Source organism: Antedon bifida, chromosome 6, assembly GCF_963402885.1.
Source record: "Antedon bifida chromosome 6, ecAntBifi1.1, whole genome shotgun sequence".
NCBI classification, from domain to species: domain Eukaryota; kingdom Metazoa; phylum Echinodermata; class Crinoidea; order Comatulida; family Antedonidae; genus Antedon; species Antedon bifida.
Genome location: NC_136231.1, coordinates 27,110,938 through 27,138,881, shown reverse-complemented (window position 1 = coordinate 27,138,881; position 27,944 = coordinate 27,110,938). Strand labels below are relative to the sequence as shown.

Below are 27,944 nucleotides of genomic sequence, written 5' to 3'. Positions count from 1 at the left end.
CGTAAACATAGGCGAAGAGGAACCAATTGTTTTCCTTGTTTCATTTGTTAGTGGATAGATGCAATAGGAATGATGATATCTATGTTTGTCTAAAATGTATAGATACAAATACATTTAATGAGTCTGAAAATAACGGATAGAATTGTGAGAAACTACAACTATCATGAGCCAAATGTCAATATTCGGGGATATTCGTGTGAGCATTTTCATCCTAACTTTAATCGTGTTTGTTACAGTACGATCAGGTAAGCAATTCAACGTGTTATGGTTGTCATAAATTGATTCCAAAAATGCTAGGCAAGTAAAGAAATGCTAATAATAGTAATGACAAAGAGCCAGTTATCAGATGACAATGATTTTTATCGTATACCGTAGCTGTGGTGAAAAGATTAGGCCTACATTTTAGTTTAGCTACTTTAGTTATACTATGCTTACCGTAAATCTTCTAATAGTAACCCACACTCTAATAGTAACCCCCATTCTAATAAAAACCCACCTTATAAGTCAATCTATAATAATAACACACTACTCACAAAAAATTATGATGCAGCCGTATTTTGAAATTAAGGAGATAATGCATGTTGATTACGGGAGTGGGGGAGGATTGAGTGTTTTTGAGTTCATAAAATAAATTTAGAGTTCAACAAAATTTGTTTATTTCTACTGTTTTATTATTTTGCTATGAGTTGCTGACCGGAAACGTTGGGGGGTGGGTTACTATTACTAATCTTAAATTAGGCACCTGAAAATAGTACTACTCTAATAGTAACCCCCCTCTAATAGTAACCCACCCTAAAAAACAATCAAAGAATAATAACCCAGGGTTTCAATTAAAAGATTTACAGTAATATTGGAGGCTGTCGATCGTAAGGAAGTTGTTTCTCCTGACATATCAAGTAGCCTTGTTTAGATAGAATAGTCTTTTCTCGTTGAATATAACAATATCCCCATTCAATTCATAAACATTTATTATTTGTAACACTATACTTCCATCGTGAATCTTATTGTTGTTTAAACCATAGGAATAATGTATGTTATTTTTTGTTTTAATCACGTACTTCTAGCAGACTTTTTATTTTATCGTATCGTTGAACATGAATCATGACATGTTTCTTTATTGTTTCTTGTGGGTTGATTCCTTGACAAACACATTGAGTAAATATAATAATGATTATTTAAATCATTTTACAAAATAAATTAATGACTGCTAATATTGAACGTTTCAGATGAAATCCTTGATTCTACTATTTGGTGTCCATATCCAACGGTTGACATTGATGATGATTTTGACGTATCAAAGTTTGGAGGTTACAATGGTGCTCCAGATCAAACTACTGATATAACACTTGGACGAAAGAGCGACACAGGCACTGGGCTGCAAGGGTCAGCTGTAACGTGGAGTGATCGTGGAAACACACTAAATTCTGATACATATATGTTTCCTCCAGGTTCTAGCGTAGTATCAACATATTACAACGCATATAGCGCATTACGTGTTAGTATCAATGCGGGGTCAGGTGCTGAAAAAGTCGGTGCGTTCTTCGCGACTGCTACAAAAGAGTCAAGATCACAAGATATATCTATCGTCATATTGCCTAAAAATGGTGAGTTGTATTTCTCAATTAGAATAAAATTAACAAAGGAAGACGCTCCACCAATTATCTCAATTTGAGCCTGAGCTAGCTTTATTACGTCATTATTATATAAATTTAATTCGTATTAGCATTTTCTATTTACATATAGTGAAGTTAGGAACCATTTACTCGTCTATAATCACAAATGAATGAATTAATAAATAATTTTATTACCTTATAAAATAAAAAATGGATATAACCATAATCAACGTATTTATAATCATACTACAAAACTTACTTCCCTAAATAAAAGACATTTTTGTTCTGCAGTTAACTAACATTATTTTACATGACGAAAAGTTAAAAGTGAGTAGTAGTAGCCAATGATTTCATTTCCATGGAACATAATTATGTATCTAAGTTTTAAATCAAATTGCTTTAGCTGACGTCACTCCACTCCAACGATCTATTACAGTCAGTATTGGTGATCACGTGACTTTACAAGTCACTACCACAATAAATACGTCAGAATTAAAATGGAAATTAAACAACGTTGACATACCACAAGGCAATGGTAAAGATACACTGACTATTAATAATATCAGAACAAGTGATGCTGGGATATACGAATGTTACAAAGACAGAAACGGAAAACATGCAATGATGAGATTGATTGTCAGAGGTTAGTTACACTATTTGTGGTGTGTTTGTTTCTTCCCATGGCATTTATAAAATAGTATCTTTATAGATTTTCTAATTAAAGGATTTGATTCAATTAAAGATTACTGTAGTGTTGAGGGTTAAGTATTAGTCACTACTTTAACACATGATTAAATATTGTCCATAGTTTCAAACTAAAAACTTAGGCACCTACTTACTATACGGCAACTTATATACTATAGGGCCTACTATATGCTCATATTTATAATTAGAATACAATAATGTAATAACACAAACATAAGAGTGATAAGAAAATTTAAAATATGGAATAATATACTAACTAGACATGAAACTCGTCACTTTGACGAGTTAGTTATCCGCACAACGACAAACGCCACGTGCACGTCATACGTTGGAATATTGCACACAGATAAAGATTATGGCATTATGACAAGAACTGAAGAATATGATATGCTGTTAGTGCTGAATTCTGTCAATTTGTGTCATATAGTATATACATGCAAAGAGTATAATCTGTATACATATTACATACAGTGTAGAATAGGTGAAATTACGGGACCCGCCATTTATTCCAATTTTTAACATGGCGACGGTATCAAAATGAAACACTTAAATAGCAATTTCTGGAGGAAATTATCTCAGGAACAACATATTAACGTGTAGAAGAAATTTGAATACGTAAAATATAGATGCGCACCCTTTTAAATGTGATGAACTATTACGCAAAATATGAAAATACGACTTTTTTTATTCAACTGGCCATATGATGACGTCACAACATCCGATTGGCAAAATGTTTACATGAATTCGTATCTACAATCCAATAGCTTCCAGAAAACGTTTTAATCGTGATTATCACATTTTATTCTTACGAGCTATTACAGATTAAAATTTACTGTAAAGATGAAATTAATGACCCACGTAATTAAAATTTTTAGGCATGATGACGTCATAAAAATTAAAATATTTTTATCTCATGCTAAAGAAAGTTGATTGACCTACACAATATATAAATTTAGGAGAAAAAGGAATACAGATAAGCGTGATGCGCTCCATTGAATGTGATGAGCAATAACGAAAGAGACAAAAATCCTAATTTTTACATTCGTGTGGCCATACGATGACGTCACAATGTTTTTTTAGCCTTATCGATGCATGATCCGATATCTACAACTCATCAACTTCTAGATTTTGTAATAAAAATAAACGGTTCACGGTTTACTTTAGAAACTATGACTGTTTAAAAAAAGACATAATTTTGACGATTTTTTAAGCTTTTTCATAAAAAACGCGCACGAATTGTCTAATTCAACGTGTTCGTATGGCGTTATTTAAACTGGAAAAGGTCTAAATTTTTTTCAAAATTACTAGGAAAGACTTGAAAAATATAATTCAAGAGAAAAAATATGTTTTTAACGCTACGTGCGCACCGCGTGCGTAAAAAATTGCGCGCCCGTGGGAATTTTTGACATGCTCAAAATGACAAGAAACGCATAAAAAGTTGATTAGAAATTAATTTTGCGCATTTTGAAATTTTAAATGCGCGTGCGCGCGTAACTTCTTGTGAAACATGCCATTTTTAATCCGTAGAAAGTTTGCCCCTGATATGACTTAAATTTTGTCAAAGTGTCAATACTAAATGACTTTTGGTTTTTAATCTATAATCAATCATTGAAATTCATAAAATTGCGCGTAAGTCACGTTGCGCAACTATGACGTCATTCAAAAATAGGAGGTGCACAACTTCACGTAAATGCCCATATGTTGTCAAAGTTATGAAATGTTATGTTTACACATTTTAGAGAAACGCGACTCACAAAAAGGAAGGAAGGATCCAAGAATAATACAGAACTAGACATGAAACTCGTCACTTTGACGAGTTAGTTATCCGCACCACGACAAACGCCACGTGCACGTCATACGTTGGAATATTGCACACAGATAAAGATTATGGCATTATGACAAGAACTGAAGAATATGATATGCTGTTAGTGCTGAATTCTGTCAATTTTGTGTCATATATGATATAGTATATACATGCAAACAGTATAAGCTGTATACATATTACATACAGTGTAGAATAGGTGAAATTACGGGACCCGCCATTTATTCCAATTTTTAACATGGCGACGGTATCAAAATGAAACACTTAGATAGCAATTTCAGAAGGAAATTATCTCAGGAACAACATATTAACGTGTAGAAGAAATTTGAATACGTAAAATATAGATGCGCACCCTTTTAAATGTGATGAACTATTACGCAAAATGTGAAAATACGACTTTTTTTATTCAACTGGCCATATGATGACGTCACAACATCCGATTGGCAAAATGTTTACATGAATTCGTATCTACAATCCAATAGCTTCCAGAAAACGTTTTAATCGTGATTATCACATTTTATTCTTACGAGCTATTACAGATTAAAATTTACTGTAAAGATGAAATTAATGACCCACGTAATTAAAATTTTTAGGCATGATGACGTCATAAAAATTAAAATATTTTTATCTCATGCTAAAGAAAGTTGATTGAGCTACACAATATATAAATGTAGGAGAAAAAGGAATACAGATAAGCGTGATGCGCTCCATTGAATGTGATGAGCAATAACGAAAGAGACAAAAATCCTATATTTTACATTCGTGTGGCCATACGATGACGTCAAAATGTTTTTTTAGCCTTATTGATGCATGATCCGATATCTACAACTCATCAACTTCTAGATTTTGTAATAAAAATAAACGGTTAACGGTTTACTTTAGAAACTATGACTGTTTAAAAAAAGACATAATTTTGACGATTTTTTAAGCTTTTTCATAAAAAACGCGCACGAATTGTCTAATTCAACGTGTTCGTATGGCGTTATTTAAACTGGAAAAGGTCTAAATTGTTTTCAAAATTACTAGGAAAGGCTTGAAAAATATAATTCAAGAGAAAAAAATATGTTTTTAACGCTACGTGCGCACCGCGCGCGTAAAAAAATTGCGTGCCCGTGGGAATTTTTGACATGCTCAAAATGACAAGAAACGCGTAAAAAGTTGATCAGAAATTAATTTTGCGCATTTTGAAATTTTAAATGCGCGTGCGCGCGTAACTTCTTGTGAAACATGCCATTTTTAATCCGTAGAAAGTTTGCCCCTGATATGACTTAAATTTTGTCAAAGTGTCAATACTAAATGACTTTTGGTTTTTAATCTATGATCAATCATTGAAATTCATAAAATTGCGCGTAAGTCACGTTGCGCAACTATGACGTCATTCAAAAATAGGAGGTGCACAACTTCACGTAAATGCCCATATGTTGTCAAAGTTATGAAATGTTATGTTTACACATTTTAGAGGAACACGACTCACAAAAAGGAAGGAAGGAAAGAAGAACTAGACATGAAACTCGTCACTTTGACGAGTTAGTTATCCGCACCACGACAAACGCCACGTTGACATCATACGTTGGAATATTGCACACAGATAAAGATTATGGCATTATGACAAGAACTGAAGAATATGATATGCTGTTAGTGCTGAATTCTGTCAATTTTGTGTCATATAGCATATACATGCAAACAGTATAATCTGTATACATATTACATACAGTGTAGAATAGGTGAAATTACGGGACCCGCCATTTATTCCAATTTTTAACATGGCGACGGTATCAAAATGAAACACTTGGATAGCTATTTCAGAAGGAAATTATCTCAGGAACAACATATTAACGTGTAGAAGAAATTTGAATACATAAAATATAGATGCGCACCCTTTTAAATGTGATGAACTATTACGCAAAATATGAAAATTTGACCTTTTTAATTAAACTTGTCATATGATGACGTCACAACATCTGATTGACAAAATGTTCACATGAATTCGTATCTACAATCCAATAGCTTCCAGAAAACGTTTTAATCGTGATTATCACATTTTATTCTTACGAGCTATAACAGATTAAAATTTACTGTAAAGATGAAAATAGGTGACCCACGTTATTTACATTTTTAGGCATGATGACGTTATAAAAATTAAAATATTTTTAACTCATGCGAAAGAAAATTGATTGACCTAGATAATATTCAAATCTCGGAGAAAATGGAAGACGGATAAGCGTGATGCGCTCCATTGAATGTGATGAGCAATAACGAAAGAGACAAAAATCCTATTTTTTACATTTGTGTGGCCATACGATGACGTCACAACATCCGTAAGGAAAAAATTCTGCATGAATTCATATCTACAACATATCTGCTTACATATTAAGTTAAAAAACTCGGGGGTAACGGTTGATCCTGAGGAGCTATAATAGATTCAAAATAGGCATAATTTTGACAATATTTTGTAACTTTTGCAACTAAATCGCATGCAAATGGTCTAAATCAACGTGTACGTATGACGTCATTTTAATTTGAAATGATGTCAATCTTTTTAAAAATGACTAGGAAAGGCTGGAAAATCACAATTTAATAGAAAAAAACATGATTTTCATGCTGCGTGCGCACTGCACGCGTAAAATTGTTCGCGCGCGCGGGAAATTTTGACATGCGCAAAATGTCATGAATGGCGTAAAAAGTTGATTAGAAATTAATTTTGCGCATTTTAAAATTTTAAATGCGCGTGCGCGCGTAACTTCTTGTAAAACACGCCATTTTTAGTTAACTAAAAGTTTGCCCTTGATATGACTTAAATTTTCATAAAGTTTCAAAACAAAATTATGCTTGGTTTTTAGTCTATGAGCAATCATAAAAAATCATAAAATCGCTCATAAGTCACGTTGCGCAACTCTGACGTCATTCAAAAATAGGAGGTGCACAACTTCACGTAAATGCCCATATGTTGACAAAGTTATGAAATGTTATGTTTACCCATTTTAGAGATACGCTCTGCACAAAAAGTGAGGGAGAAAGACAGAAGAATAATACTAGACATGAAACTCGTCACTTTGACGAGTTAGTTATCCGCACCACGACAAACGCCACGTTCACATCATACGTTGGAATATTGCACACAGATAAAGATTATGGCATTATGACAAGAACTGAAGAATATGATATGCTGTTAGTGCTGAATTCTGTCAATTTTGTGTCATATAGCATATACATGCAAACAGTATAATCTGTATACATATTACATACAGTGTAGAATAGGTGAAATTACGGGACCCACCATTTATTCCAATTTTTAACATGGCGACGGTATCAAAATGAAACACTTGGATAGCAATTTCAGAAGGAAATTATCTCAGGAACAACATATTAGCATGTAGAAGAAATTTGAATACATAAAATATAGATGCGCACCCTTTTAAATGTGATGAACTATTACGCAAAATATGAAAATTTGACCTTTTTAATTAAACTTGTCATATGATGACGTCACAACATCTGATTGACAAAATGTTCACATGAATTCGTATCTACAATCCAATAGCTTCCAGAAAACGTTTTAATCGTGATTATCACATTTTATTCTTACGAGCAATAACAGATTAAAATTTACTGTAAAGATAAAATTAATGACCCACGTAATTTAAATTTTTAGGCATGATGACGTTATAAAAATTAAAATATTTTTAACTCATGCGAAAGAAAATTGATTGACCTAGATAATATTAAAATCTCGGAGAAAATGGAAGACGGATAAGCGTGATGCGCTCCATTGAATGTGATGAGCAATAACGAAAGAGACAAAAATCCTATTTTTTACATTTGTGTGGCCATACGATGACGTCACAACATCCGTAAGGAAAAAATTCTGCATGAATTCATATCTACAACATATCTGCTTACATATTAAGTTAAAAAACTCGGGGGTAACGGTTGATCCTGAGGAGCTATAATAGATTCAAAATAGGCATAATTTTGACAATATTTTGTAACTTTTGCAACTAAAACGCATGCAAATGGTCTAAATCAACGTGTACGTATGACGTCATTTTAATTTGAAATGATGTCAATCTTTTTAAAAATGACTAGGAAAGGCTGGAAAATCACAATTTAATAGAAAAAAACATGATTTTCATGCTGCGTGCGCACTGCACGCGTAAAATTGTTCGCGCGCGCGGGAAATTTTGACATGCGCAAAATGTCATGAATGGCGTAAAAAGTTGATTAGAAATTAATTTTGCGCATTTTAAAATTTTAAATGCGCGTGCGCGCGTAACTTCTTGTAAAACACGCCATTTTTAGTTAACTAAAAGTTTGCCCTTGATATGACTTAAATTTTCATAAAGTTTCAAAACAAAATTATGCTTGGTTTTTAGTCTATGAGCAATCATAAAAAATCATAAAATCGCTCATAAGTCACGTTGCGCAACTCTGACGTCATTCAAAAATAGGAGGTGCACAACTTCACGTAAATGCCCATATGTTGACAAAGTTATGAAATGTTATGTTTACCCATTTTAGAGATACGCTCTGCACAAAAAGTGAGGGAGAAAGACAGAAGAATAATACTAGACATGAAACTCGTCACTTTGACGAGTTAGTTATCCGCACCACGACAAACGCCACGTTCACATCATACGTTGGAATATTGCACACAGATAAAGATTATGGCATTATGACAAGAACTGAAGAATATGATATGCTGTTAGTGCTGAATTCTGTCAATTTTGTGTCATATAGCATATACATGCAAACAGTATAATCTGTATACATATTACATACAGTGTAGAATAGGTGAAATTACGGGACCCACCATTTATTCCAATTTTTAACATGGCGACGGTATCAAAATGAAACACTTGGATAGCAATTTCAGAAGGAAATTATCTCAGGAACAACATATTAGCATGTAGAAGAAATTTGAATACATAAAATATAGATGCGCACCCTTTTAAATGTGATGAACTATTACGCAAAATATGAAAATTTGACCTTTTTAATTAAACTTGTCATATGATGACGTCACAACATCTGATTGACAAAATGTTCACATGAATTCGTATCTACAATCCAATAGCTTCCAGAAAACGTTTTAATCGTGATTATCACATTTTATTCTTACGAGCAATAACAGATTAAAATTTACTGTAAAGATAAAATTAATGACCCACGTAATTTAAATTTTTAGGCATGATGACGTTATAAAAATTAAAATATTTTTAACTCATGCGAAAGAAAATTGATTGACCTAGATAATATTAAAATCTCGGAGAAAATGGAAGACGGATAAGCGTGATGCGCTCCATTGAATGTGATGAGCAATAACGAAAGAGACAAAAATCCTATTTTTTACATTTGTGTGGCCATACGATGACGTCACAACATCCGTAAGGAAAAAATTCTGCATGAATTCATATCTACAACATATCTGCTTACATATTAAGTTAAAAAACTCGGGGGTAACGGTTGATCCTGAGGAGCTATAATAGATTCAAAATAGGCATAATTTTGACAATATTTTGTAACTTTTGCAACTAAAACGCATGCAAATGGTCTAAATCAACGTGTACGTATGACGTCATTTTAATTTGAAATGATGTCAATCTTTTTAAAAATGACTAGGAAAGGCTGGAAAATCACAATTTAATAGAAAAAAACATGATTTTCATGCTGCGTGCGCACTGCACGCGTAAAATTGTTCGCGCGCGCGGGAAATTTTGACATGCGCAAAATGTCATGAATGGCGTAAAAAGTTGATTAGAAATTAATTTTGCGCATTTTAAAATTTTAAATGCGCGTGCGCGCGTAACTTCTTGTAAAACACGCCATTTTTAGTTAACTAAAAGTTTGCCCTTGATATGACTTAAATGTTCATAAAGGGTAAAAAAAAAATTACGCTTGGTTTTTAAGCTATGATCAATCATAAAAAATCATAAAATCGCGCGTAAGTCACGTTGCGCAACTCTGACGTCATTCAAAATAGGAGGTGCACAACTTCACGTAAATGCCCATGTGTTGACAAAGTTATGAAATGTTATGTTTACCCATTTTAGAGAAACGCTCCTCACAAAAAGGAAGGAAAGAAAGAAGAATAATACAGAAAAATATTGATCCAATACAATCACAAGGAGTTATCCGCTACTAAGCGGATAACTAATAAAATTGAAACAGGACGATTACAAGGAGTTATCCGCTACTAAGCGGATAACTAATAATACAGAAAAAAAATATTGATCTCATACAATAACAAGGAGTTATCCGCTTGGTATACCAAGCGGATAACTAAAAAAACTATTGATCCCATACAATAACAAGGAGTTATCCGCTTGGTATACCAAGCGGATAACTAATTAAAAACTGAATACTATTTAAGATCAGCATTGTCTCCAGATCATCCTCTTAATCGTGTGTTAGATAACAGAATTTATATAACACCTAAATAGATCCCTGACATTTGATTGGACGATTGTGATCACATGATAAAAAGTAAGTGCCCTATCAATCGATCCTCATAGCGCGGTGAATTCCAATTGTTACCGGACATGATGATGCAGACATCAAAAAACAATTCAAATATGTGATATATAGGCTATAGAGGAAAATACTTTCTTTAGCAAAACAAATTAGGTCCTAGCCTATCCTAGGCCTACGTTTCAATCTGAATCAAATGTAGCCCTTAATTTAATCAATCTGATTGAAATGATAAGAATCTACTTAAATGTTATATAAAGAAAATAATGAATGTTTTTATATTCGTGCTATATAAATTGTTTTATTCTGTCGCCTCGTGAAAATATAATCTTTCATCTTTTAACTCTTGAAATATACCATCACACTCATAAACATTCATTAGTTGTGTAATATATCTATACATATAATAAATACAAAACACAATTTTACTAAGGTTGCCCTAAGAGAAAACATGGAATAAATTGTGATGCAAATTGTCCAGTTTGTTATAATGGAGGAATGTGTGATCACGCGACTGGGTTATGCATCTGTCCACCAGGATTTAAAGGTTATGATTGTTCTGAAGGTAAAGTTAAGAATTTTGCTCACTTGACTTCATACTCTTTCAGTAAATTTACAGTTATTTTCCGCTCAATAATATACACGTCTGTTGATGATTATGATAACAAATAATTGATTAAGAACTTTTATAATTTAGATATCATTAATGTACCAAGATTGTTCATTTACTAATTAAGAAATTTAAATAGAGTTCTATTTTTATTTAATTTTCAATTTAATTTGTATACAACTTTTATTTTTTATATTTAAAATTGTATATTAGTGTTTTAACTTGTTTTCGTACCACATTGTGTACCCATGATATACACTGGTATTTTCTGACATTAAATATAATTAAAGTAATTAATTGAACCCTTTAATTTTCCCATACCAGACAGTGCAGAATATCGAAATTCATTTTTTTTTAGTTTTGTAACTAGTGCCTTTTATTTTTAGGATGTGGAAACAATACCTGGGGTAGGTCATGTGGTATTGAGTGCTCGACAAAGTCAGAAGCAGCATGCTCAGGTATCTTATTGTGTCCTCCAGATCCTATTGGATGTTCGTGCAATGCAGGTTTCCATAGTCATACATGCGATCAAGGTGGGTATTAAGTTGACATTCTAAAACCAACGAATAAAAACTAACATTATTAACAAAACTATATAATCACGGTTGTTATAATAAAACTTATGTACAACAGCATGTACAGCTGGGTCTAACTATGGTGCAGGTTGTAATCAGCAATGTCACTGCAGTTCAAACTGTGACAACGCAAGAGGATGTCCAAGTGGGGCAGCATGTATCAATGGATATGAGGGAAATAAATGTCTTGGTAAGAAGTGTACTTATTTTTAATGCATGAAAAAAGTTCATGATTAATGTTACTTTGTGACGTTCGGTAATTTATGTTCAGTTATGTTTTATTATTTTTTTACGTTTAAAAATTAAAAAACAATTCACATTTCATTTTATAATATTATTCAGACTGTTTTCAATTTGTTTTATATTCCATTTTACGATAACCACCAATAAAGTGTTAAGCTTAGCTACCAGTTTAGTTGATAATACATTGTACTGTATATTAAATGTCTAATGTCGTTATCTTGGTTTTTGCCTTTCAATAATTATTTTATTCAATTATTTATTAATTACCTAAGATCCCAATTAAAATATAATATATTATGGTTTATTATAGTAGTTCATAATGAAATAATATTTTCGTTAGATCACGTGACATGTCCTGATGGAAGGTTTGGTGAGTTTTGTCAGTATAGTTGTCATTGTGCGACGTCATCATGTGATAAAGATACGGGTTACTGCGATAGCGGAGACTGTGAAGATGGATGGGGTGGCAACGATTGTCAGATAGGTTGGTAAATTTTCTTATTCATCCTCTACAGTATAACACACCTGAGTAGATCATTATATTGGAGGATTATGGGTCACAAAACATTCAATAACTACTTCATTGAACTCTTACGTCATCATGTACGTTATCATTGCACTCATAAACATTCAATATTTGTATAATATTGACGCCATTTCAGGGTATTTCCCTAATCATTAGTATAGTCAACTGTTATCACAGCAAATATTTTATTCTAGACATCATTAAAAGTCAAACATAATAGACCTACATACAATATAAAAGTTAAAATTATCTACCTTACTCAAAAAACCCATTTTATTCATAGACTATACAGTAAATACGGCAGACACGAGCATGCCACTGGATCTATATGGTATAGGCCTAGTTTTACATTTTCAGCATAAATTATTGCAATATACGCGTTCATTTGAAATTTTTAAAAAGGCAATACTTAATCAATACATACTGTAGTATTAATTGTAATATTATTATGTATAATATTGTTTGCAGCTTTACCAATCCTGTCATCTGCACCAACTATATCGAATATAACGGATAACTCAATTACCGTAAACTGGTCTGCTTGGAATTATAACAACGACTACGGAACCGGACCAATTCAGGATTACGAAGTGCAGTACAGAAGTTCTATTAACTCAGATTTCCTATCAGCAGGATCCGTGAATGGAAGCAATTCTGCGCCAAAATATGTAATAAATAATCTCAATAAATGGACCAATTATGAAATCAAAATAAAAGTAGTTAAAACTGCATCATCTACAGAGACCAATATATTTACTTACACTCCTACAGCAATAGCACGTACAACGGATGAGGGTAAGACGCAAATACAATAATGGAAAGTGTTCTTCAAAATGTGCTCTAACAATTAGTGTTTTATACACATTTCAAAACCAGGGTGTATGTGTTATTTATTTGAAAGTCTAATTAAAAATACAATTCAATTATTTCTTCTTTATTTCTAAATGTTAAAAACTGAATGACGGAAAACACAATTGTTTTTGGACACGGCGGACACTTGCAAATTAAAAAAAAAATGTATCCCAGTATTTAAGTAACCGTCAATTATTGCTGAATTATTAATTTAATGTTTTAGGTGAAATCCTCGACCTTACAATTTGGTGTCCAACTCCATTTGTTGATGTTGATAGTACTACTATAGAATCAACATTTGGAGGTTATACTGGCGGTTTAGATGAAACACAAGATATCTTCCTTGGAAGAGAAAGCGACACAGGCACTGGACTACAAGGAAGAGCAGTAAAATGGAGCGATGGTAATACGTATGGAGACACACCTGTACCTTCTGGTACAATGTTCCCCACAGGATCGACAGTAGAACGATCAACTGACAATGGACGTACGGCCCTGGTTGTCGATATCGATGATGGTTCAGGCCCTCAAAAGGTCGGGGCATTTTTTGCAAATGCTACAAAGGACGGTATATCTCAGCATATACCTTTCATAATACTGCATAAAAATGGTGAGATATAATTAACAGTTTTAGGTTTGGTAGCTGCTGCTCCTGTCAAGCTACTAATTAATGAGAGAGAGATGCCTTGCCATTATGGTCAGGTTGTAGACTTTGGCAAAGTATAATAATAGAAGAAAAACACACATGTCCTAACCTGCCCTGTGAAATCTGTATATCATCCACAGGGATTGGTTAATAAGCCAGTTCTATTAATTATACATTTTTGCCTGGTCAACTCGTATCTCTTCCTATACAAATCAAGAGTGTATTCCTTTAGCTATTATGTTAGTAGGCCGAATGATGCTATACATTATTTTTTCTTTTCATTTAAGTGGAATGTCAATATTGATAATGTATTCAACAAAGCTTTTCGACCTCTATAACTAGAACTGTCCGTACAATTGTTGTTTTTAAAAGAATCTATATTTACATCCAAATAAACTCTTTTAGCTGACGTCACTCCACTCCAACGATCTATTACTGCCAGTATTGGCGATAACGTGACTTTACAAGTCACTACTACAATAAATACGTCCCAATTGCAATGGAAATTAAACGACGTTGACATACCAGAAGGCAATGGTAAAGATGCACTGACTATTACTAATATCAGAACAAGTGATGCTGGAATATACGAATGTTACAAAGAAAGAAACGGAAAACATGCAATCATGAGATTGATTGTCAGAGGTGAGTCTGCATTTATTCTACTAGAGTTTTTTCTGCTGCTACTTCTAATAACACTAATATTGTACATTTATAATAACGATGTTTATTATAAATTTAATAAAATTAATAATTTTAAAATTAATGATTTTATTATTGTTATTTTACTGATCTAAGATTGCCCTACAAGAAAATATGGACCAGTCTGTGATGTAAATTGTCGAGTCTGTTATAATGGAGGAATATGTGATCACGTGACTGGATTATGTATCTGTCCAGCAGGATTTAAAGGTGTTGATTGCTCAGAAGGTACTATCTTTGAAGTTTTATTGGGGTGGGTGAAGTGTTTTGTTAACGATTGAAAAGGGAAAATCGGGATTCTAAGCATTTTGCTATTGACATATATATATATAGCATTTTAAATAACCTAGTAAATATTACAATGTTAATAACAACATGTAATTTGAAATAAAGCGTATGAAATCTAGACTTACCGACGGTGTACCAAAAAAAAGCTCTAATCTGAAACCATTCTAAATATTCTATAGACGTGGTACCATGTAAATAAAAATTAAAATAGTAGTTATTGAAAACTGAAAATACTCTTTTAATTGTTTATGTGTTTAGGGTGTGGAAACAATAATTGGGGTCGGACATGTACTACGATTTGCTCTTCAAGAGGATCAACATGCTCAGGAACCATTTTCTGTCCTCCAGATCCTGTTGGATGCGATTGTATTGCAGGTTTCCAGGGTAGTGATTGTGATAATGGTGAGTTACAATAAATTATAGTATATATATTATGATATTTATTTACTTATTGTAGAACTCCCATAGGGCCTACAGGATCACCAAAAATGCAATATAAAATTTTACTTAACTACCAAATATATGACAAAGTTAAAACTACAAGTTAAACATTAAGAATACATATTTGATTTTATGTCTCAGTACGTAAAAAATAGCCTCTTTTTTACGAATTAGTAATTGAATTTGAAATCATAGTAACCCATCCACTATTGACTATACTATTAATTTATAACTTTATATGTATTCTTTAATTACTTTCTAATTTAAATTAGCATGTATAGGGACAAACTACGGTGCAGGTTGTAGTCAAGAATGTCATTGCATTTCAGCTGACTGTGACAACGAAAGAGGCTGTCAAAGTGGAGCTACATGTAGCAATGCATTTTACGGAGACAAGTGTCTTGGTAAATAAGATTTTTAATAATTGCATACCCTGTATTAAAACAAATGTGAAACACCATAAAACAATGGTTCTTTTAATAGATATGAAATAATATTCTACAGCAGGCAACTTTAAACTTTTTATTTTTTTTTTATCTTTAAACAATCATTTTTATCTGTACATAATATTTATATATATATATTTTTTAGATTCAATTTTAATGATTGTTCAACTTGATGCCTCGCAATTTTAAAATTTTTATATCTTTGTCTTTTTATGGTTTACTTATATGTTCAAGTGCAGTATATGGAGAGCCATCTCGATAGTGCTTTGCACTCATGGCAATCCTCAGGGTGCTGCACCGCTGTCTTGTTGTCATGTATTTTTGTGCCTGAAAATTGAATAAAATAAAAATAAAATAAAAAATAAAATGATTGAGAGGCTGTCTTTGGCAGATAAAGAGGGGAGAGGGATACACCAGTTCTTCCCGTTTTTTGAAGAAGAAGTGAAGAAAATTGAATTGAAAACAATACTGACGCAGGACTCCTTGTTTGTCGAGCACTCTTTTCCAATATCCTGGATTCACGCGTATCGGCTTCATTTATCTAAATATCTGTCATATAATGAAATACATTGACAGAAAAACTCAATTACAGTAGTCGTTGGTTGTACTGTTGGTCAATGGAATTCAAAATAATGATAATATAATAAATAATAATAATATAATAAAATAATATCAAACAACAAAAAACGAAATCATTTAATTAGTATGGAATCAGTGATGTAATTTTGTCTACACTCATTATTTTTCAGACCACGTGAAATGTCAAAATGGAACATTTGGTGAATTTTGTCAGTATAGTTGTCATTGTGCAACGTCATGTAATAAAGATACGGGTTACTGCAATAACGGAGACTGTGAAGATGGATGGGGTGGCAACGACTGCCAGATAGGTGAGCATTAGTATGCTATATGTAATTCCAATTTTAATTGTTTAAAAGTGTTTACCACACACATTGTATACAAATACTAAATAGTAAGAAAAATAAACGAAAGTCGTACTAAAAGTTGAACGTTCATTCTAATAGCTTTGCCGTACTTGTTCAAACAAGTTAAATTCATTGACGTCACAGCCACCAATGACTATCTCATAGAGTAAATTCTTAAATGTTGTTTACAGTTACAGTATATTATGTCAATTTCCTCAGCTTTACCGTATTTATTCAAGCAAGTTAATATTACTGACGTCACCGCCACCAATATGATTATCTCGTATGGTTGGACTCTTGGTGAGGATTATGGAACTGGACCAGCTTCATCTTATGAAGTGTTATATAAAAGTGAAGTAGAATCAACATTTACGACAATCACAACAACTGATGACGTCTTTACAATCACTGGGTTACCGCCATATCGAACAATTGAGGTCAAAGTTCATGTTTGTAAGAACATCGGCAGACAAGATGTTTGTGGACCAGACAGTCAAGTTGTGACAAAATCAACTCTATGTTCAAGTGAGAAAAATCAATTATAACCTTCATAATAAAACAGAAAAAGAGTACGTATTAAAATAGAAATACCTGTATGTGAACATTGTGGTAATGTGTACATTTTGTTTATAGGTCCATTGGTATCTCCACATATTACAGTTTCGGCAGATAGTTCTTCTTCATTAATCATAACATGGAAGGTGGGTTGATAATTCTGTAATTTTGTTCAGTATTAAAATGTAGGCTATTTTATTGATTAGAAAAGTGAATATATTACTATATTATTACATTGAAATTGATGTCCCCCACATGTACACATGTTTATGTTATCGTAAATTACAAAGTTACTATAAACCTTGTTTTTTTCACGCAGAAAATAGATAATAATCCAGAGAAAATACAGTGCAACAGTTTTCATTACGGTGTTTATTGTGAGTCAGATTCAGAATCTAGAACTATCACTGCTATTGATGTTTCGTCAGAAACTACAATTGGCAGATTATCCGCGTGCACGTTGTACACATGTAAAGTACAAATAGAGAACAACGCTGGATTCAAAGGACCGTGGAGTAATATTGAAACAGTTGAAACTCATGCGAATGGTAATCCAATTTAATATTTACTAAACTAATGGAACTTTAAGCGTAATAGTTGTTTATTTTTTGTTATTTTTTCACATTATTTGTATGAACATTCTTCTCCATATCTTGTATTTATTCAAACATGAGTAAATAATTATAAATTCTCAAAAGTAAAACTTTATTCACCCCTCACTGTGGGAAACAGACGACAGTAAACTCTACTGTCCTATCACAAACGTCATTCCCACTTAGACTCAGTAAGATTTGAAATATCGATCTCACCCACACACCCACCTCTGGTTTTCTTCAACACACTCTCAGAATGTTATGACCATGTAATAATATTGTAAACTGACTATTTTGTAACTACTTTGTACTCAGTTCAAAGTAAATAAAACTTTACTTTTTAACATATGCATTATTAGTTCCAAGGAAAATTGATGAGTTAAATGTTACTACTGGGACAAATAATATTTCGTTGACTTGGAAGGAAGTGGAAAATAGAGACTGTCCTGTTATGTACAACGTCATTTACCAACTAATACAAGTTGATATGTGCGAGGACGTACATGTGGACGCCGTTGAAGAAGGCCCTTTCGACACTTCTTCGTATATCATTTCCAATCTGAGTGCATATTCCAAATATGTAATCCAGGTAACCTCAGTATCCAACTCAGCTGAACAACCATCAGATAATCATCCAGTACAAACGGAAGAAGACAGTCAGTATTTTAAATCTTACAGCATACAAAATTAAACAATTTTTAGATAAATTAAATAGATTATTAATACAGTTGAACAGTGTGACTATTGATTATGTGTGCTCTTGTAGTATTACCCAATTTCATTTGTACCTTGTTGTTAAAATGACAATAAATAATATCGTATCGTATTGTAGTATTAGAAACATAGGCCTACAGTAAGTGTATTGATAACACATAATAATTTAATAATATTTAGATTTTGTCGGTATATTGTGAAATTTTATTTTATTTATTTAGTTCCAATTGGATCTCCAACATCACTTCAAGTTGTGTCTGCAAAATCTAAATCGATTAGTTTATCATGGAGACCTCCAAAATGTGGCAACAGAAAAGGTTTAATAACCTATGATTACAAACTGTTTCTTGATGGATTGGAACTTAAAGAGTCTAAGACGAGATATGCAGAAACACAAACAACCATAGATGGAATTGACACAACCAAGGTGTATACATTTGAGATTGAAGCAAGAACATCAAAAGGAATCGGTCCTAAAACAACTATTATGGTTACTGCATTCAAACATACAAGTAAGTGATGATATCTTATTCTTATCATTTGCAATAATGTTATATTATAGGCCTATCGTTTATATTTCTTTCACTACACACTTTTACAATTGTTTTCATATTAATACCGCCGTGTATCAAAATAAATTTGTAAAGCCATCTTTGTTGTATTTGAAACGAATAATTTCGTTTAAAACAGGTTGGTGGCTTATCGTGTGTCTCGTCGCCCTAATTATTGTTGTTGGTTTGCAATTAATAGGGCAGTACAGCAGAAAATGGTATGTAACGGTAGGCCTACAGATTAAATTATTTCAAACAAACCTTGCGTTCACTTTACGAATACGAATACAAATTGATGAATTATTTATGGGCAATTGATTGGATTGATTTATAAGCATTATTGACAAAAGTCCGAGTACAACAATTACACCAAGATTGTTACAATAGACTAGATCTAATCCAATACTATTATTGCATTTTAATACTAGTACAATAAGGTCAAAGAGGATGACAGAAGAAATAGATTACATTGGTAAGTACCAATATAATTTATATATTCCATTCTAGTAATTAGTCTTTGTGGCTAGATGTCAAGGAAGATGCAAAATAAAAAGCTAAATCAAAACTAAAAGTAAAACAGGAAGAAAAATGTGCAGAGCTTTCGCGCAACACTAGCCCTTCATCGGGGCACGTGAGAGTACTTAGACAAAATAGAGAATATAAAGCAGACAAGCGCTGCCAGTTGACTGGAAAAAAGCAATAAAACAAAAATAGGGTGGAGAGAGTAAGAGTAGAAAACAATGAAGTTATAGCTTGGTAGATATAAACAATTTAGGAATGACTACTCGAATGGTGGTTAATATTTGAACTTAAATTTAGAATGTCAGCTCTACCGAATATGACGTCGTGTTGTTTTCTATGGGTTCTAATATGACAATGCTGTAACGTACGATGAGAGTCAATAAAATAAATGCTATATAAATGCCAAGTTCGTGATTTATTAATATTATTAGAAATGGAAGACGGTTATGTGGTTGCAAATCAATTGAATACTGTTGCCATGGAGTCAAATTTGACTGATCACAATCAACCTGTCAAGCTGAAAGATCTACACATGTACATCAAAAATAGAAAACAAGGAACAACCTTTACTTTTACATCAGAGTTTGAGGTATTTAAGTAAATAAATACAAAAGTAAACACGAATATAAAATGTGTAATGGCTATTTTAAAGATAGCAATTTTGTTTGTGTGTTTCTAATAGGATATCCATAGTGAATATACCCGTCTTTGTCTTGATGGTAAATCTGACAATCCAAACACCTGTTACATTAATGTAAGTTATTATGATATTGTTATCACCAGTGGCATGTAAACTCTTCTATGTATTTAATATTCACAAGTGCATACGGACTTACAGTAGTATTTAGATTATTTTTCTTATTCGCTTATAATTTTGTTTGGATCATGATACGAATGTCTTTTATTCTTCTCAGTGCAAATCGAATGCATATATCGCTTATCATGGTGAGAAACTTGAATATATTTCTATAACAAAAACACATATTTAGGCATACAATAAAAGCTTACTGGAATATCAAACCATGTATAATTTATATAAAAATATATTTAGATAGCTCGTGTCTCCTTCTTAGTAGTAGGCCAGAGATCAATCTTAGATATTACACTTTTGTCAACGTTCAAACATTATTCATTAATAGCTTGCTTAGTTTGTTTGTTTAGTGTGTTAAATTTTATTATAGTATTTTATGTTAGTATTGATTATGTTAATACACTCAATTTCTCAACAGGGTATGAGCAAGGAAAACAGCTACTTGAAATGATTTGGCATGAAAACATCAATATAATAGTTAACATTACATGTGATGGTGACAAGGTATGTTGTAGTAAACAGTTTTTTAAATGTGGATATATTTAAACAGAAACTACACAAAATTAAAAGTATTAGAAATTCTTTAAAAAGTCATGGTAAAGTCATAGTTAAGTGCAATTATTAACATAGTCTTTTCCAGCGTTTGGTCTCTCTATTTTGTGTGGTCTTTGATGAAATAATGGATCTACTGCTTAACTTTGTTCACCCTAAAGGTCCATTTCTTGCATGCTGAAACTGAAGACATAAACACCACACACGGAAAGGTTTCTGTTCGAAAACTTGAAGATATTAAACAAAATGACAATGTTTTTTCAATCAGCAAGTTCGAAATTCTGATGGTAATTCATTCATTCATTCAGAAATATTTTGTTTTTAAATATTATATATTTTTAGTAGTAGTTTAGTGAATTGTGTTATTCAAATATGATTTATTATTTATTAAAAACTAACTTTTTAATTAACTAACCCCTTTTTTAAAGGGAAAACATGAATCGCTGCCTCGTGTTGTCCATCAATATAACTGCACTGCATGGCCTGCAGATGTTATGGACACGTCTGCACATCTTATTGAGTTTACACACAGTTTAAGGAAAGCTAAGAAAGACTTTAGAGTTGGACCAATACTTGTCTATAGGTATTAAAAGTTCATTTACTTTGCATTATTTCTCTGTATGTTGTCATGTCATAAAGGAAATCTAATGAGTCGATTTTAGTTTGTAATAATATGGTCAACATAAATATCAACTATTTATTATCTCTTACAAAGTACCGATTGCCACAAAATTGGAACTGTCATCGCCGTATTCGCAATGCTAGATATGGCTGAAGAAAGCAGTGAGATTGATGTTTTCAACTTTGTAAAAGATACACTTAGTAACTGTCCTCATATTCGTTTGAAAGAGGTATGTAGCTTGTTATCATTTTAAACAGTTAAAAAGTTATGAAGACGTTAATTGTCGTATTAAATTTTTAGAACCAGTATGTTACATTTTCACAGTTTTAAAGTGTTTATTTGGGTAAATTGCATGCCAATGGTTTTTGTTTTTTCAGAACCAGTATGTATTTATCTACGAGATGATTTTGGAGTGTTTGTTTTGTGGAGCAACATGCGTACCATCAACGGATATTTCTGAACGATACAAGGAAATACAAAGCACAAGAAGTCTGCTTGGAAGACAAGTTATTCAAGAGCAGATAAATGTATGGTGACATAAATCTATTGTTCTATTATTTTAATCTTGAATGTACTAAAACGATGATTGATCACAACTTTAATTGGGGTAATAAGTACAGAATTATTACTGTAATTCATTTTTCATGTATTATAATGTTTTACAGAACATTGAAGCTCTTCTACCAAACAAAACACAAAACGATAATGCATTGCAATGTAAGTGTTTAATGGTACCTATAGACTAAATTCTCTAATTGGTGTTATTTAAGAGAACTGTATAATACTTTGTCTCAAATTGATTTTTGTATTTAATAGTGAATGTTGCAGAACCTCTATTGATTGGTGTGGAGTCAGAAGATGTTGTATATATCAATACGAAGAGTACCAAGGTAAGATTGGCTAGCGTTAACTATCTTGTGAAATCTTGAGTAATACTGTACAACCTCACCCCTTCTGTTCGGTAATTGTACAATGATTTCTTAGATTAAGCTTCTTTATGTCCTATGGATTTATTATGTGATCATAGTATTGTAATCTTTATTTTAGCCGCAACGTGGATATCTTGTGCCAAGGGAATCAATGCTACGTGAATTTTCCAATTTCTGGGAGATGATCTATGACTACAAGTCGTACACAGTGGTGATTTTAGATGACGAAGACCAGGTTGACAAGGTAAGGTAGATTATTTAATGTATATTGATCATGTTGTGCACAGTGGCATCCGGCAATGTGCTGATCATTATGATAAAAAGATGTTTAATATTAAACATCTTTGGTCATTCGCGCTGTGATTTCCAGAATTTGATCTTCGTAGCTTTTTTTGTACTGATTGCTAAACATTATTTACACTTGAATCGTTACACATTATTGTACAGTCAACAGTTTCTTTTCAAAGAAAATAAACGCAACGTTATCGCTACACATTAATTTTATATAATAAAGAAAGGATAGGCCTAATCGTTTGTTGTTTTTTAAGGGAATTGCGTCTACACTTCCTGAACGTAAGATGACACAAGGTCAGATTACAGTGGAAGTTCTATCCTCTGAGAAGACTGATTATGTTTTAAAACGAAAACTAAAATTGACTAAGGTAAGAACATTATAACAATTATTTGAACTAATTATCTAAAATCAAATAACAGTTTCAAAGGGTTTTCTATCGTAAAATAAAACTACTGCACATTTAATACTTAGGACAAGGAAAGATCACGTGAGATATGTCACCTGACATTTCTGGACTGGCCTAAAGAATCACAGAAACCTTCATCTCTTGGATACTTTATACAATTCTGTGACGATGTCAGAGAAGTTCAACAAACTAATAATCGAGATGTCTATGTTACAGTTTGCTCTTTGTAAGTATTTAATTCAAAAAAGATTCATTTTCGTCCAGCATAGACAAACAGTAAGAAAAAAACAACATAGAACAGATTGAAAGGTACAACGAACGAAAGGAGAATTCCATTGTGATTGCCTAAGACAAAGTTAAGTCAATCGCGATTCTTATTTAGTTAATATTTGTAAACAATATCAATTATAAATACTATTGGTGTTGTATCTTGTTACTCTAGGGACGAGAGCCGAAGTGGATTTTTCTGTGCAATGGACATAATCGTTCGTAAGATGAATGAAGACGCGTTGGTTGATGTCTACCACACAGTGAAACGTATCAAACGCGTTTCTTCGTTGTTGTTTGACACAAAGGTAACGTTTAATTGTATAGATGATGCTACAGTCCTGTAAATATATACTGTAGATAGTCCATGATTGCATCTATTTTTTTTTATCAATATACAAATTAAACTAATTTGTTGTTTATCCACAGAAACATTACGAGCTGTGTTATGAAATGGCAAACGTCTGCGCTGCTGAATCATGTGATATTTATGAAAGTGTTCAATAAACTAATTTTAAATGGTATTTTATAAACCGTAGATTGAGCTAGTATGAAGTATATGATAGGCCTAAACGATATGTTTTTAATTTGTATTTAGTCAATTTTGTACAGATAATAGTCATCGTATTTGTGGCATGCTATACAATGTCCCCTTATTTTTTGTAGTAGCAGTTTATTTCATTTTTCCTAAGTGGTAGTAAACCATACCTTCAGATTTGTTTATAGGCCTACTCAGGAGGATTTTGTAAGAAAAACTCAGCAGCGCGTATGACGTAACACAACATATTATTTTTACCGTTAAATGTCTTTTTATAGGGTCTACTTATTGTTCTTAAATAGGTTAACTCGGTTTAGTGTACAATCAGTTCTGTTCTTCCAGACATTTCTCCTTATCATCATCTCGACACTAACCAACAAAACAAAAAAATCCTCAAAAAGGAACCAGAATAGACCTACAAATCTAGGATACATGAAACATAGAATAATTCAATAATTGAGTTTAGTTATGCATGTTATCGTCTCCTAACATTCTTGTAAATAGAAGCATTTGGAGTATTAATTCATTTATGCAATACCCTGTTGTACTGGTTAATAAAGATAATTAAGTGTATTGATTGTATATGTAGTATAGGCATAATGTTATTAATACTTGATGCTATTTAGACGTATATTAATTTTTTTCATATTGTTGTCATATGTTCATACATCGACGAGTCGGTACCATATCGTTCCATATAATAGAAGATTCATATAATTATAATGTTGTGGTTACTAGCACAAATTAATAGAACAATGATAAGAATTTATCGTTGCACAGTAATAATCAGAATATTGATGCTAAGATACACTATAATAAGGCCTTTTCTCGTTATTTTGTCTGTTTGGTTTGACTTACTAGCATAGGTATTTGGTTTTCCTTGCCTTTCACATTTGTTTGGTTTGTTTTTTGCAGATATTTAAATAAAAAGGCTAAATATTATAAATAAATTAATCATTAATCATTAACGGTACTATCATTAATGTATGTTCATAATTATCATTTTAATACATTGAATTGGTTTAATGTACAATAGAGGATATATAAACATAATATTCACATCTAATGTTTGTGGTTTGTAGTACTAATAATAAATATTATAATACAAATAATAATCGTTGTTGACTTATATTAAAGATATGTCTTCTAAAACAGTAATAAACTTTACCTGTATAATTATGTCTGTGTTTGTCGCTTTTGACGACGGTCGGAGCGTCATTTCGACGATCGAGCATTCTCTACTTATACGGAGCGCCATTTATGCCTTTATTTACTTCCGAAATAGAAATAGTACTACGGTAACTGGTTCAGTGGACCAAATTTAGCACCAGTGGAGCACAGTGATTGTATATAAAATAGAAATAAGTCACTCATTTTAATATCTTTTCGTATGTTAATACACTGTGCTCAAGTGGACCCAATTTGGACCCAATTTGGAGCACAGTGATATAAATAGAAACAAGTCATTGAATGTTAATATCTTTTCGTATGGTAATACACTGTGCTCAAGTGGACCCAATTTGGGACCAGTGGAGCTCAGTGATATAAAATAGAAATAAGTCACTAATTTTAATATCGTTTCGTATTTTATTACATTGTGCTCATGTGAACCCAATTTGAAGCCAGGGGAGCATAGTGATATAAAATAGAAATAAGTCACTGAATTTTAATATCTTTTCGTATGTTAATACACACTGTGCTCAAGTGGACCCAATTTGGAGCCAGAGGAGCACAGTGATATAAAATAGAAATAAGTCACTGAATTTTAATATCTTTTCGTATTTAATACACTGTGCTCAAGTGGACCCAATTTGGTACCAGGGAAGCACATTGATATAAAATAGAAATAAGTCACTGAATGTTAATATCTTTTCGTATTTTAATACACTGTGCTCAAGTGGACCCAATTTGGCGTCAGTGGAGCACAGTGATATAAAATAGAAATAATTCACGGAATTTTAATATCTTTTCGTATTAAGCATATTTAAATACCTACCGGTATGGTACCATACATGTTCGACAATACAGTGTCACATATCTCTATTTAAAAAAAAAACAATATTCAAAAAAAAAAAAAATCCGCCGAGGTTCGAACCCCAGCCGATAGCACTCAAAACTGAGCATTACCCGTTACGCCACCAAGTACATGACTGAAAAGCTGATAATAGTCTATTTATACGTGTATTACGTAATTGATCATTACGTCATAAATATCCTATTAACCTTCTTAAAATCAAAATGATCAGTTAGCTCAGTCGTCTGAGCGTCGTGTTAACAACACGTATGTCGTGGGTTCGATTCCCACGCTGGTCGGTGGAATAGAGTTAAAGGCATGCGGCCACTGTGTTTGGGGTTCACAGATCATACGTCCCCCTTTCCACCACACATCATGAGGCGACAACATCAATGCATCTGGTGATGTGGTGGAAACGACCCCAAAAGGCTGTGGCAGGGCCTTAGTGCTGAGGCAGGGAGAGCACATTTACCATCTTTTTTTTTTTGGCTCCCGCAAACTGCTTTGGTGGTTTAAATTTTATGTTTAGCGCCCTCAATTTATTTTAATGTAACAAAAAGGGAATTAATTCTCTTCGTTACGTGTTTAGAAGAGAATTAATTTTATCTCATCCTAGTTTGGTATGCCGTGCGTTTGTTATGCAAATGAGTGTGCACATGTGCTGTGGGAAAGATGGTATTGTTAGTCATTCGCGATCAACACACAACACTGTTCAATTTTAATTTTGTTAATCTTTTACATTAGAATTGTAATTCTACCGTTACACATTATAGTGTATTTTTAAATATCCGTTTCATGCAAGATATTGTATTGTAGGCCTACTAATATGTTGTGAATAAAAGTTTATGGTAGAATAAATAAATAAATATGTTTTAAGCAGATCTTCGAAATTGAAGCATAATTATGAAGTCGAGTTTTTTAAAACCCAACCTAAAATTCGCATCTGGATAGTTGAAATTTAACATTATAATTATCAAAAGTGATATGATAATTCTAATTGTTTTCTAAATTATAGAAATATTAATATTAGTAAGTAGGCTTTTGTGTGCTAGCTCTGTTTGTATTTCATAATTTTGTTTTGTTGAATTACCGTAGTGCATTGCATGTCTCACACTTGGGAAACAATCACCATTGTATGGCTGGTCCTGAAGACTTTTATATTTCGTTTCATAATTTCCGGGGACTAAGCTTTCATTCTTAGCTCTGTCCCAACCATGGTGAGCTTAACTGGAGACTTAATATTTAATTTCTTATTTCAATAAATATTTTTTTCAAAATTGTCTTTGCTCAGCCCTAATCATGGTGGGGTAGTGAAGACTCTTATATATCATGTTTTAAAATACTATAGGTGTCATTTCTGGGGACCTTGTAGCTATTTTAAACAGTTTGGTAAGCCCTGCGTTGTTATGCAAATGAGTTTGTGCAGGTGTAATGGGAACAATGGTATTAGTCCTACGCGATGAACACGCCACAAAATTGAATTTAAAATTTAAATTTTGATTTTGTTAATCTTTATTAGAAATTCAAATCATGTAAAGATACAATTTTCCGGGCGGGAATCTAGAAACTCCCCTCCTTTAGTTTAGTGATATAAAATAGAAATAAGTCACTGAATTTTAATATCTTTTCGTATGTTAATACACACTGTGCTCAAGTGGACCCAATTTAGACCAAGGGGAGCACAGTGATATAAAATAGAAATAATTCACGAA

The 27,944-nt window shown here is 32.4% G+C and overlaps 2 protein-coding genes and 1 long non-coding RNA gene across 3 annotated transcripts in view; all 3 read left to right on the top strand.

Moving 5' to 3' along the window:
• Positions 1-70: 70 nt before the first annotated feature.
• LOC144845764 (uncharacterized) lies at positions 71-1,421 on the top strand. The gene is made up of 3 exons (XR_013612585.1): positions 71-245; positions 1,227-1,367; positions 1,402-1,421. It is a non-coding gene; the product is annotated as an uncharacterized LOC144845764 (long non-coding RNA).
• On the top strand, positions 1,402-12,044 carry LOC144844503 (angiopoietin-1 receptor-like). Its single transcript, XM_078701442.1, has 4 exons — positions 1,402-1,604; positions 2,017-2,256; positions 11,605-11,751; positions 11,852-12,044. The coding sequence occupies exons 1-4, from the start codon at positions 1,436-1,438 to the stop codon at positions 12,004-12,006; spliced, it is 711 nt and encodes a 236-aa protein (XP_078557568.1). The 5' UTR covers positions 1,402-1,435; the 3' UTR covers positions 12,007-12,044.
• Positions 12,045-12,394: 350 nt separating this feature from the next.
• The window catches only part of LOC144845763 (uncharacterized), a 113,100-nt gene continuing 97,550 nt past the window's right edge, over positions 12,395-27,944 (top strand). Inside the window, exons 1-31 of the mRNA XM_078703194.1 lie at positions 12,395-12,401; positions 13,031-13,357; positions 13,638-13,982; positions 14,466-14,705; positions 14,859-14,990; positions 15,309-15,452; positions 15,764-15,895; positions 16,687-16,827; positions 16,963-17,029; positions 17,216-17,388; positions 17,497-17,564; positions 17,738-17,966; positions 18,371-18,667; positions 18,947-19,237; positions 19,416-19,494; positions 19,705-19,748; positions 20,230-20,387; positions 20,481-20,552; positions 20,713-20,743; positions 21,028-21,113; positions 21,323-21,448; positions 21,590-21,744; positions 21,877-22,012; positions 22,161-22,310; positions 22,449-22,500; positions 22,600-22,673; positions 22,831-22,956; positions 23,261-23,374; positions 23,479-23,639; positions 23,856-23,988; positions 24,110-24,238. Of these exons, the coding sequence (XP_078559320.1) occupies positions 12,395-12,401; positions 13,031-13,357; positions 13,638-13,982; positions 14,466-14,705; positions 14,859-14,990; positions 15,309-15,452; positions 15,764-15,895; positions 16,687-16,827; positions 16,963-17,029; positions 17,216-17,388; positions 17,497-17,564; positions 17,738-17,966; positions 18,371-18,667; positions 18,947-19,237; positions 19,416-19,494; positions 19,705-19,748; positions 20,230-20,387; positions 20,481-20,552; positions 20,713-20,743; positions 21,028-21,113; positions 21,323-21,448; positions 21,590-21,744; positions 21,877-22,012; positions 22,161-22,310; positions 22,449-22,500; positions 22,600-22,673; positions 22,831-22,956; positions 23,261-23,374; positions 23,479-23,639; positions 23,856-23,988; positions 24,110-24,187 (4,368 nt within the window). The 3' untranslated portion in view covers positions 24,188-24,238. The remainder of the gene's footprint in view (positions 12,402-13,030; positions 13,358-13,637; positions 13,983-14,465; positions 14,706-14,858; positions 14,991-15,308; positions 15,453-15,763; positions 15,896-16,686; positions 16,828-16,962; positions 17,030-17,215; positions 17,389-17,496; positions 17,565-17,737; positions 17,967-18,370; positions 18,668-18,946; positions 19,238-19,415; positions 19,495-19,704; positions 19,749-20,229; positions 20,388-20,480; positions 20,553-20,712; positions 20,744-21,027; positions 21,114-21,322; positions 21,449-21,589; positions 21,745-21,876; positions 22,013-22,160; positions 22,311-22,448; positions 22,501-22,599; positions 22,674-22,830; positions 22,957-23,260; positions 23,375-23,478; positions 23,640-23,855; positions 23,989-24,109; positions 24,239-27,944) is intronic.

Bases quoted from the DNA above. Each gene is read 5' to 3' on its own strand.
- LOC144844503 (XM_078701442.1), top strand. From the start codon at position 1,436: ATGTTTCCTCCAGGTTCTAGCGTAGTATCAACATATTACAACGCATAT. The intron at 1,605-2,016 runs GTGAGTTGTATT...AAATTGCTTTAG, and splicing joins CGTCATATTGCCTAAAAATG to CTGACGTCACTCCACTCCAA. The intron at 2,257-11,604 runs GTTAGTTACACT...TTTTATTTTTAG, and splicing joins GATGAGATTGATTGTCAGAG to GATGTGGAAACAATACCTGG.